The sequence below is a fragment of the Acyrthosiphon pisum genome, chromosome A1, assembly GCF_005508785.2.
Source record: "Acyrthosiphon pisum isolate AL4f chromosome A1, pea_aphid_22Mar2018_4r6ur, whole genome shotgun sequence".
Lineage (NCBI taxonomy): Eukaryota > Metazoa > Arthropoda > Insecta > Hemiptera > Aphididae > Acyrthosiphon > Acyrthosiphon pisum.
Window position 1 is genome coordinate 16,356,862 of NC_042494.1, and position 13,031 is coordinate 16,369,892.

The 13,031-nt window shown below is 25.8% G+C and overlaps 2 protein-coding genes across 3 annotated transcripts in view; both read right to left on the reverse strand.

Annotated features, from left to right (window-relative positions):
- The window catches only part of LOC100572041 (tudor domain-containing protein 1), a 31,502-nt gene extending 30,850 nt beyond the window's left edge, over window positions 1-652 (reverse strand). Inside the window, exon 1 of the mRNA XM_008186140.2 lies at window positions 605-652. Within this exon, the coding sequence (XP_008184362.2) occupies window positions 605-652 (48 nt within the window). The remainder of the gene's footprint in view (window positions 1-604) is intronic.
- Window positions 653-5,848: 5,196 nt separating this feature from the next.
- LOC107884075 lies at window positions 5,849-11,797 on the reverse strand. 2 transcript variants are annotated; one of them, XM_016805476.2, is made up of 6 exons: window positions 11,262-11,797; window positions 9,544-9,695; window positions 8,490-8,550; window positions 8,120-8,302; window positions 7,634-7,877; window positions 5,849-6,069 (listed from the first exon to the last, which is right to left on the reverse strand). In XM_016805476.2, the coding sequence occupies exons 3-6, from the start codon at window positions 8,501-8,503 to the stop codon at window positions 5,983-5,985; spliced, it is 528 nt and encodes a 175-aa protein (XP_016660965.1). In that variant the 5' UTR covers window positions 8,504-8,550; window positions 9,544-9,695; window positions 11,262-11,797; the 3' UTR covers window positions 5,849-5,982. The 2 variants fall into 2 exon arrangements, with proteins under 2 accessions (XP_016660965.1, XP_016660964.1); XM_016805475.2 differs by lacking the exon at window positions 9,544-9,695.
- Window positions 11,798-13,031: the final 1,234 nt, after the last annotated feature.

Genomic DNA, 13,031 nt, shown 5'->3' on the forward strand with positions numbered 1-13,031 from the left:
AATATCTAAGATTTTAAAATTTATAATAAGGTTTAACAAGGCTCCTCAATCCCCAGTGTTACAGTAGTGGTTTAAAATGATTAAAAATACATGCGCAATTTTTTTTTTTATAATATTTATTATGTAAAGTATTTTTGAAAAAAATTACTTTATACAAATTGTCTTACCTAACTCAAAAAGAGACAACATATTTTTAAAATTGCATAGTTAATATTTATTATATAAAGAGGTTGCCATTGCCATTGGTTACAATTCAAAAAAAAAAAATTAAATCAACCCCTGCCATCCCGTCACTGGAATTTTTTAAATAATAGAGGATTGCCCATCTCTTTTAAATTAGTTAGCAAAGCGAGGTATATAGACACCAATTTTCCAGTGAACTGATATACGCTAAAATCAAAATATACCAATAGTTCATTATTTTATATTTAATTGTTATAATGGGCAAAGTTGGATTATGGTATTTAATAAAAAACTATAGATAGTCCATATAATATTTTCCAATGTCATCCCAAATCTCAAAACTTAAAAGTAAACCTTTGAGCACCTCACCTCTTTTTAATAATATGCACTGTTTTTATTTTTTAGATTATATTTTACTTACCTGTTTTAATTCAGTAGAAAAGATTAACGATATCAGATAAACTGACATTCTCATTTATCCCAAAATCAATAAAATGTACATCATAACTATTATCGTTTACTTTTTTCGTAACTTTACCCCTGTAGAAAGATCCGTCTAATGATTTAGCTCCAATTAAATCGTTTAGTTTTGGTAATCTTCCAATAGGAGTTTCTTTAAACGTTTGAAAAATTATTACACTTTGGAAAAATATAACCACATTTTATGAACATTAAATATAAATAACAATAATTACCTGCGGAACAGTACAAGTTAACGTTTTCTATGAAATCAGTAAACTCGTCATTATCATCTTCAATTTTACGAACAAAGCAATTATGTACATTTATGAATGCTGTAATATAAACTGAATCTCCTTTTTTTAATCCTGTTACAGTACCGTTATTAGATATATTTTCTTCATTGTTAACATTATCTAAAACACAGTTTATATATTTAAATTATTTTTATAATAATCATTATATTATTAATATTATTATTTAATATTATTATTTGTGAACACGCATGGTTACCGTTGAACATGAAACAGGGGCGCCCCCCTATTCTATTTAATTTTCTCATGTATTATAGTTTTTACGGTATTTTTTCCATTTTAAAAAAGTCCTTCAAATCAAAATGTGGGTACTCAATGAATCTAAACAACTTCAAACGCCATTCCAATCACCTAACATTACTTATCCATGATCAAACTATTAATGTATCTTCAAATCACTGTCATTGATTAACTCTTAATTTTTAACATGGTTAAATATCAATATTAATAAATCTCTCAAAAACATTTACAGAAGTGAAAAAAAATTTAACTCATTTAGTAGTGTGGACACTGGACACTTCCATCACATCATCCAGTTAGTATATTTCCCACACACATATTTACTCGTTATATTGTTTTTCAAAGCAGATTGTAAATTTTCTTTTTACATATTAAACAATAAAATAATACAAAAGTATACTAACTCTAAATTTCACTAAAATCACTACTATTAAGTAGTCAGATACATAGGCGTGCGCACGGTGGGGGTGGGGGCGGGTGGGCCGCGGCCCCTGGCTTTTTCTTTAATAAATACATAGATATCTATGCTATACTAGATAGCAAACATTTTTATATTTTACATGAAAAAAGTGAAGCCAGTTTGTACATTTATACATTTATATAAGATATAATATTTATATGGGTTCATAAATAAAAAAAATCTGCAATAGATTAAGATTTAAACAAATAAAATCTGTTTTATGTTTATTTTTAACAGTTTTTTTTGTATTAGATTTATAAATATTAACAGTTTTTTATAGCCTACCTTGTTCAAGTTGATTTTTTACATCTATTGTTGATGCGCTGTCAGTTTTCAGTAATTCATTCAATCGTTTATTCACATTCTCCTTACTATTCACTGTTGTTAAAGAAACATCTTTAAGAGATTGTACTTCAGAAAATTCCTAAATTAAAATATAACATAAAATCTTTAGAAAGATGAAAAAATAATAATTTTTATATACAATTTTTTGTCTTTAGATAAAAGAACAATTTTTAGACATTATGAACTCTGATAAATAACAATATAAATATTCATTAAAATGTTTAAACAATGATTATAATCTATAAGTAAAAATATAATGTTTATGTTGCCACATAAAAGAGTAACCACCCTCAGGCAAGCTTCGTCTAATCATAAGATTCATGTTAACCTATTTTTACTGAAAAAAAAAGGCAAGCTTCGGCACATTTTGGTAATGGGTGGAACAACGTCAAATTCAGTACTTTAACCTAACCTAACAAACTTTAAATCCAACAACCACCTATATTTTAGTAAAAGCTACATGGAAAAGTTACTTCTTAACCACAGCGTTGGAAACACTGATGCTAGACTGTTGACAAAAACCATCAATTTACCAAGGGGTGTAATTTAACTGAACTGGGGGAAAGGAGACTCTTATAGAAGACAGTATACAATATAATTTAACAAATTACATTAAGGATGGCAAAACTAACGTTTTTTTCTCTAGATGCCTTTATTAAACATAATATTGCCGGTATGGAATTCTGTACTTCCACAACCAGATAGTTTTTTAATAATTTCATTTTTATCAAGATAAACGTGTTATAATTTTAATAACACGTTAATAACTTATTAAAAAACTTTTTATCAGCCATATTTCTATAGCACAGCAAATATACTTCTTCATAAAATACATAATAGATTAATTTGCCTTAACAGAACCAAAGTTGTAATCCTGGAAGTACGGAAGACCTTTGTAACTATATCACACATTCACACAGAAGACAGCCAGAGAAAATAAATGTTAGTTTGCAGCCTAATACAAACTCAAGTGATATAATTTAATTATACTGTTTATAATAAAAACTTAAACATTTCGTTATGAACAAATAATTTTAAAATATAAAGATACATTTTGAATAATTATAAATAAACATAAAAAATTAAATGTGAGTAAAAACAATAAATAAATTTAATATTTCAATTTTTATTAAGATAGATTTATGAAAAAGTTTTAATTTCAATACTTACGATTATCATTGGTTCACAAGTTGACAATAAATTAGAAATATAGTTTAAAGCATCAACATTCAATGGAATATCATTTACTCCCTTTAAAGTAATTTTAATCACATTTGAAGGAGTCTATAAATAGAAAAAAATCAAAATGTGTGATCTAAATATGTGTTTAACTGAAATTAATAATGAATAAATTACCATAAAATGTTTGGGAATTTCAAATATTTTTGATATAGGTACATTATCCTTATCACCAAAATCAATAAACTGCAATAAATAAGTGAAGTCGTCAATTTTTTTTAAAACTTTACCTCGATAAAAATTTTCGTCTATTGTAGACTGAGCACCAATAATTTCTCCAATTACCAAAGGCCTCTTAATTGGTACCGCTAAAACAAATAATTAACAATTAATTGAATCTATTGTAAGATTAATGAATTTATTTTATATATGAATCATAAAAATATGTTTATATTTACCTGATAAACAGAATTCATTAACCATATCCAAGAATTTTTCATGGTCGTCATCATGATCTTCTAACTTTCTAATATATATTTCTTTCAGATCCACAACACCAGTCATGTAAACTATACTGCCAGATGACAAGGAACATTTCAATTGTTCTGGCATAGCTAGGGAATCTAAATTTAAATTTTCTTAAACTTTATTTGCTTTAAAATTATTAAGAAAAAACTAAGCAACTAAACCTGATTTCACCCGGTAGTCAACTTTTACAGGAATAACTGTATTGGATTGTAAATTAAATAATTTATTGGAATCGTGTACACAGTTGTTTAAATTTGCATGGTCATTATCATTTGATGGATCTTCCACAAATTTCTAGTTTAAAACAAATAAATAACATTGATTTTTAACATAAACTACAATTTATTAAACATAATAAAAAAGCAATAATAAGAAGATACAATTATTATAAATTAACTGTAAGCATTATTTTCTTTAGTTAATAATCAATAATTATAAATAATAATATAACCATCTTAGTTCTAACTAATAATAATGACTCTGAATAAAAACAATTATATGATATTAGTAATCACTTCAACACAAGTTCAAATAACAAGTAATTAACCACAGGTAAACCTATGTTTAACATTATTAAACATTATTTAACATATCAATTTTGAGAAATAATTGTGTTATTACGGCTTAGTTATATTTACCACGTATTTTATATTTTCTCTATCCCAATTAAATCTAATCTAAGTGATTAAACGTTCAGTAAAACCGCATAACAGAATAGCTCGGTGCCAACTGATTTTTCCATTATAAATTAGTTTTTGTAAAAGGAAGACTATAATATACAGGATATAGTTATAAGAGACTGTCATTATTTCTCTTTGTAAGGAAATGTTCATCTTATAGGGAATCCATTATAAGGAGGTTTTACTGTACTTTTTTGAAAAACCCCCATATTATCTATAATAGAGTTTAACTTTTATAATAATTGATAATATAATATGTACACATAATATATAATATATAATTGATAACAATGTCAAAACCATTTTATTATACATTAATAATATGATCCCAAGCTTTATAGGAATAAGCTCAACATTTAAATTAATTCAAGTATATTACAACTAACATGATAATGTTATGTAATCTTGATATTTATATTAAACAAACAAATAGTTTCCAATAGGTATTAATATATTATAAGGAATACAATACTTCAAATTTATCTTACTAGAAGTTCTTTAATACATTCATTTACGTCTTCATTGTTATTAATAATAGTTAAAGTTACAGAATCCAAACCAAAAGGATTGTGGTCAGGGTATTCCTAAAATATGATAAAAGATTAATAATTAAATATTGAAATATAATCAATGAAAAATTAAAAATATAGAAACAGTTAAAAAAAAAAATTCAATATAATAATATGTTGAAGAAACTTATATAATAACATAACAATTTAATTTTACAATATCTCTTGCAATAAGTTAATAATATTTTGGTATAACTGGCTATCTCAAGGTTCTACCGAAATAAATATTGAGCAAATTTCAAAAGAACACTATATAGTACAATAATAATGTACTAATTAACTTTATTTATCTTAATTAAATTGACATAATGATCTCTTACCAATACCATGCTTGTAGAATTTTCAAATAACTGTTTAAAATACAAAAACATCTCAGGTGTCCAAGGCTTTAAAGTTATATCTTTCAAACCAACTAAACATACAGTTGGTGGAATCTAGGATACATAAATAAAAAGCATAAACAGTGTAAATATGTTAGCATACCTTTATGAATAATACATAATTCCACCATTTAAAATAATATATTAAATCAATAGTATAGTCTATACCTTTTTTAAAGTATCTGGTAAATCAACTATACAATCAATTGAAGCAGATATCACACAACCATTGTCTATTAAATATAAAGAAAACCATGCATTTTTTAATAAGTCAATGACTTTGCATCTGTAAAATTTATCTGTGCATTTCACAGCAACAATATCTCCTACAAAGAGGTTTCTTAAAATAATTGGTGCTGAAAAAATAAAAGTACTTAAAATAATACTAACAATAATGCACCACATTTACCAATTATTTTATCTGAACTACAATTACCGTTTTCACAATGTATTTGCAATTGTTTACAAACATTTACAAAATGATCAACACTTCTCACAAATATATGCCTCCAATCATAAATTTCTACTTTTGCTATGACAACAGAACTACCATTTTTAAACATAAGTGAATTATAATTTGAGTCTTCGCTATTCACAAATTTCTGTAGATCCCAATTTTTTATGATAAACTCAATAGATGTAGTTTTAAAAAAAAGTTTTCATGGTCTTATATTTTTTATTGTTTGGTTTAATTATCATAGGTTCAAATTTTGCATTATAATCTTTGAAGTTCTGAAATTAAGATAAAATTAATAATTAAAATGTCAATAACAGGTCATTCAGTTTTGATTTTGGAATATTATTATTGCACCAACATTCTTACAATCATAGAATGAAATAAAATAAATTTAGCCTTTCAAGTATCATACTTAAAATGTTGTATAAATCTTTCAATTGTGTATTTTAGAAAAGATCTACGTTAGTAGATGTAAGGTATGTATAAATAAAAGAAAAAAGCATTACGTGCTAAATTTTAGGTACTGTAGATTTGATAAACCTATATATTTTCAATTGTCATCAATATAGTTTTAGAAAAGGAGTCTTAATTAATTATGCTATTTTTTATGTAATTAGGCATATATATGAATACACTAATGTTAAAGATAAGGTAGGTATTAAGAATATTTATTGAAATGTAAAAAACAATTGATTCTATTGATGAGAATATTATAATTAAAAAACTGGAATATTGTAGTATTCGAGGAGTGCTGATGAATTCATATAAATCATATTTTTTGAATAGATCACAAGTACCTAGTTAGAAATTAGAATAGATATTACTCACATCACAGCAATAGACTTTAGTAAGTAGAACTAGTAATATTGCATGTTATCTCAATTGTATCAAACATAATGTGTTGGTAAATAAATATTATTAATATTATTATTTTTATTTAACTAACCGGGTTGCACAAAATTGAATGAATCAATAGGGAACTAATGGTCCCTTAAACAAGATTTAGTGGCCCACGATTGGTCCATTAAATTTTTAGTTTAAATGTTTTTGTATATATTTACCAAAATATGTATTCATTAATATTTGATATTTATTTACCTTTGAAATGTATTGTTAAAGATCATTGATCATTATAATAAAAAAAGGCTTTGGGTGATTTAAAAAAAATTATTATTAATTTGAAAAGTTCAAAAGACAAATCAGTGAAGTACTGACGTACGAAGAGTTAATTAAATAGGTATAGTTTAAAACGGTGTTAAGTGTCTAGTTAAAACTTATTAGTAAATTTTTTTTGAAATATTAGTAAAAATGTAGAGACACTTGTATGTTATGATATTGTTATTGTCTACACACAGGAGTTGGACGTATCATAATTACATGTAACTAAGGTATATAATTCGGTTACTCATTTAACAGTTTAACTTGTAACTAGTGACAAATTTTCCTGTAACTTTGTATAAAAGTTACATTGACTTTTATCTTTTTGTGCTTTGATAATTCATAAGTGCAAAAGCAAAAAAAAGGTTAATACAAGATTCCCATCAGTTTGTCTACCTTCATCAAAAACCAAATGTCTACTAGAAAAGTCAAATAAAATTTTTACAAGTGTTTGAAGTTAGACCACAGAAATTTTCCAGTAAATTAACAAATTCTCATTCAACAATTTTCTTATTTTTTTTTTTATTCAATAACTAATGAAGTAAACCATAGATACTTGAATATAATATATAATATAATACTAATCTATAATCATAAATATTGAAAATATTGAAAATTAATAAAACAATTCAACATCCAATTACATAAAAAAACTAAATAAGCTGAGAATTTTGAATTTACCTCCATTAAATGTTGTAATTTTCCATAAGGACAAATGCATTTAACCTCAGCTTCAAATGTAATAACTGGTATATGTTTGTACTTTTCTGGAATTTCTTTAAGTTTTTTTGTTTTAGTCAATTCACCAGTTTCGCAAAATGCAACATTAGCCTGTTGGTGTAAAATAGATACAACATAGCACCGCATCCATGTTTTATTTTGAGGATGTAAACAAGCAAGTAATGAACCCGGTTGTACATTAGACCTTAATTTAAATTCAAAAAAATTAATACAAATGCATGAATCTGTGCATAAAAGATGAAAAATAGCAAAATAGTAGAAATATTAATTTAATTTATAAAATGAATAAGTAGTAACTTTTTTTTAGAATTTCCTTTTGACAATAGGTAATAAAATATATTATTATAGAAGACAACTGGTTTAAAAAGTTTAAAAAATAAGAAAAAGTATAAAACAATAATCAAACAAACAAAATATAGAACTTACAAAGGTATAACTGGTTCATTTAATAAATCCAAATTAATATCCTCATTATTAATATATTCACACTCTTGCAACAACAGGTGAAAAATAAATGTATTGTATTTGTTTCTTACAATATTTTTAATTTTTCCAGTTATTCCAACGTCCAAATAGTTTAAAGTGTCATTAAGTAATGGAAATGATGATCTAAAAATAATCAATCAAGTGGTCACCTAGTGTTGTATGTGTTATTTAAAATGTATATAGTATTATTAGTTTTAAATCGACAATTGTACTATGCATAAATTAAAAATATAAATTATTAGTTATCTGTTTATAATCATTAACAGTATATAATTTAATTTTAAAATAAATAATAGTAAATTGTACCTACCTATCCGATTCCATGTTAACTTCTGGAATCAAACACTCAATTAACACTCAAAATAAGCGTACTGTAAACAAAAAAATATTAAATTAATTACAAAATTTTTCTAACTAATAAATTACTATAAAATATAATACTTATGACCAAGGCTCTGAACTTTAGGCATTTGTATATTTGTTTAGAAAATGCATATTGAAATTCTGATACGATACAAATTCGATCCATAGTACGTATATTTCAAATACAAACATTTTGTTGTATAATTTTGCATATTTCGTTGTTTTTGTACGAATTTGCAATATTTTAGGTTTAAGAACATTTATATGCATATTTCATGCATTTAACAAAAACATTTTTTTTTTTTTTAGAAATTTATAGTTCAACAAAAAATATTATATGACAACCAATTAATTAAAAATGTATTTATTCATCGACAATTTTATTGTTATCAAACAAAATTGTATCAAATGTTGTTTAAGTTTTTTTTAAAAGATTCATTACCAAGGCTGTAGATTTAATGCACTAAAAAATCTTGATGGAATTTGATTAAAAATACTGGAAAATAAGACCTAAAAATTCACAGCCCTAGTCATCACTTATATTATATGCATAATATATTTTAGCATATTTTTCAAATTTTTACTGCATATTATGATGTTTTTTAACACATGTATGTGCATATTTGAATTCTTTTTAACACAATAAGTACCAAGCCTTGCTTATAACTGATTTTCTTAGTAATTTATAAGACAACTAACAACTATGGATATAACAACTAAGTACATATTAACAAATAATCATACTATTTGTAATTAAAACATTTATACCAATGGCATGTAACACAGAGTACAAGTGTTGCTCAGGCAACACATTAAATATGGGTTGGGGGTGGTTATTGATAGAAGAAAAATAGGACATTTTATAGGTCAGTATAATAATATTAAGAGGAGTAGGTCACCTAAAATGATTTGAGCAACACCAATTATTTTATGATACACGCCACTGTTATATACATCAGTTCATCATAATATGAATAGGTAATTAATTTTCTAAAACTCACCTTCAAATAATTTTAACTGTCATAATTTATGACATTGTTCTTATTACACGTCATGTATGTGATTATAGTAATTAATACCCGCAAAACTGTTTTAACTTAATAACGCATAAAAATAGTAATCCTTAACTGGTAGCTCCAACAAAAAAAATTCACTATAATTTAAAAAATGTACCTATAGATGTGTAAATTATTCATTTTTAAGGGAATATTTCAACAAAATAAAAGAATAAATATACATATTTTTATTATAAGTTTTAAAGCATACAAGTATACTTCAATTCTAGGTGCATATATGTTTGGAATAGACTTCCTAAAAATGAATAAATGTCCATACATAAAAATATCAAGATTACATATGTCAATGAATTTAATTGTCTATAGATGTTAGTTATTTGAACATAACAAGAATATAATACACTGTCATATAACAAGTATTTTAGTCTTATGTCTCAGTCTTGCACATAATTATGTATTAGTAAACCATAAATTATTTCTATTCAAAGTCATTTATTTTATATTAATAGCTATCAATAAAACTAAAAACCTGCTTATTTATAGTTTATAAATACAAAATTAACAATTCAAACAATAGGAAATTTATAGGTAAATTCATGTATAAATGAATTATCATTTAGGTATTACCTATTCACAAGTAAAAATTGTTAGTTATGTAAATAAAATATATTTACTTACATATATTATGTACCTAATTTAACATTTTTATACTATTAATAGTGATAAACATAAAATACAATTTAAATAAAGTGAAGTGAAGTAAAAAATTATTACGTATAAAAATATTTGAAAAATAAACAATAAAGGCATAGTCAAACAGAAAGCGAGCTGCCGTGGTGTACAGGTATGCTGACTGCAGTGGGCAGCGGTCCGGTTGTATTATTTTACAGTGCCCTTGCGGGCAGACCGCTTTCTGTTTAACTGAGCTTTAAAAATAGGTAGATATTACCAATAAAATTTAATGTCAGCGCATACAGAAAAAATTTAAAATTGTACTAATCTATAGTGCCAAGGTATAAAAATGGTATTCGGAAAAAAGCTCAGACATCAAAATACAGTAAAAAAAGCCCGTACCAACTAAATACATAACACTTTTTTATTATGGTGTACATTTTATGGATTTTACAATTATTTTAAATTTTTCAAATTATGTACAAATGACAATGTAAGATAGACTTGTATATTTTATAATAAGTAATACTTGTTAAGAAATGTAATTGAACTATTTATTACCTATATATATATTTTGATTTATGATTTATGTTTTAGGATTTTGTAACTGATATAATTAGTTATTGTTTATGTCATATACTAGATGTAATTTTCATTATAATTTATTACCGTTTAATAAAATATATGTAGGCTATTAGTTACCTAGTGTAATAAATTAGATACATAATAATATAATAAAATAATTTAATAATTAATGATATTTAATTATGCACATCATAATAAAAAAAGAATACCTAATGTATTTAGTTGGTACAGGGATTTTTTTCCGATGAATGTTATGTTGGGGCCTTTTTTTTCCTAGATTCATAAAAAGTTGACGAAATGGTTGGGACATCCTGAATGCTACGTAATATTAATATTATTAAACAGCTACCTAGCTAGCTTATCAAAAATATTAATATTAACAGGCTATTAAATGAAAAACTAAAAGAAACCGCGTAACAGAAGTTAAGTAATAAACAAATACTTACTTGAGAGGAACAGCCACGGCGGGGTGTACTATTCGAGATCCGAATATAGGTACAATCATACAAGTAATACCTTGAGTGCCTACTCAAACATTTACAACACACTTCGTACTGATCAAATATTTGCGATTTATGAATAATGAACTCGGCAAATATATAATTGTAATAGTAAATTAACAACAAACAAGCGTACAAGTCACGTTAAAATCTTCCAACGCGTGATCCAGGCAATCGGCAACAGAGAGACATGTTCGGAAATAGATGGCTTTGGGTTATGGTCGAATATTAATTTCAAGAAACGAACTAACCTAAAAATTGAGAGAACAGACGCTCCATGTTACAACTAAACTAATGCAATTTTTAAATTATTTAATTTATTTTTGACCGATCGAACATAATACGACGAAAATTTCAAAAATTTACACTACGGATAGAAGATTTGCTTCTTTTTAACAGAAATTTTTTATTATATTCATCATGTTTAGAATTCAAAAATGTTTATTTTTTTCATTGTTTTGGATAAACTGTCATTTCTCAATAATAATTGACATTCGCTAATACAATATTATTGTGTTGAAATTCTATTTATACCATAGTGCATAGTGCACAATACACCAGCTGATAGTTTATACCTGTATATTATCTTAAATCGTGCTCGCCACTCGGTATTGAACGATAACAAAATAACCAAAGTGAAAGGCGATTCCACAAAACGTCTAGATAATACGGTAATTCCTATTATGTAATATCGTTGTTTTTATAAATATTATATTAAATACTAAAAATTGTGATAGTAATAAATAGTGCCGAATACTTTAAATAGTTTAAATCATTTAAAGTATTTTATAATGCTGATTGCTTAGAATTTCGATCATAATATCACGGTAATATATTATTTTATATACATCGTGGTCCGTGGATCGTGATCAAAATTGAAAATGTATAAGTAGTGTCGCAAACATGAAGGGTTGTTGGGAGTCTAAAACTAGGACTAAGTCCCTCCAAAAGTCTCTACAAGACCCCATGGTTAATATATATATTTTATAGATATATTTTACTATTAACCGTGACAAGACCCCTGGGGCCTGGACAAAAATACAATTAATACTCTTAAGAGGACGTCACACCCGGGGTTGTACTGTTTTCTCCATCTTGCACATGTACAACATAACAAAAACTGTTTTGCGCGGGACAACTTTTCTCCCTCTGCATTTATAGTAGAAAATATGTAGAATTACTAAAATTCCACAAGGGATAGGGAAGAACTTTATCTGCGTCGTTGTGTTATTATTTGGATAATGTCACGGCTATAGCACAGAATAGATGAAAGATCAATGAATCATCTATTCTGTGGCTAAAGTATCTATGGTCGTGGACAATATAAATACATTTAAACTTATCAGTTTCGATAGGGTATTTTTTGGTTTTTTTCATTTAATTAATAAAATCTATTGGTTAGTGCTATCCATAAATATATTATTAATATGTCTATGGTGCTATCAAAAAATAAAAAAACACTACCTACAACACAAATAAAGTTCTTCCCTTTACTTCGGGAAATTTCGGTAATTCTACTATACATACAGAAGGAATAAACTATAAAGTTGTCCCACGCAAAACGGTTTTTGCTATGTTGTACATTTGAAAGACGGGGACCACACACACATACGGATTTGACGTCCTCATAAATTAACTTAAAAAAAAGGTGGTTAAGTGGATTTCGCTCTGCTGTACAGTAGGTTACAAGTGGGTCACTGTATAATGGATGGTATT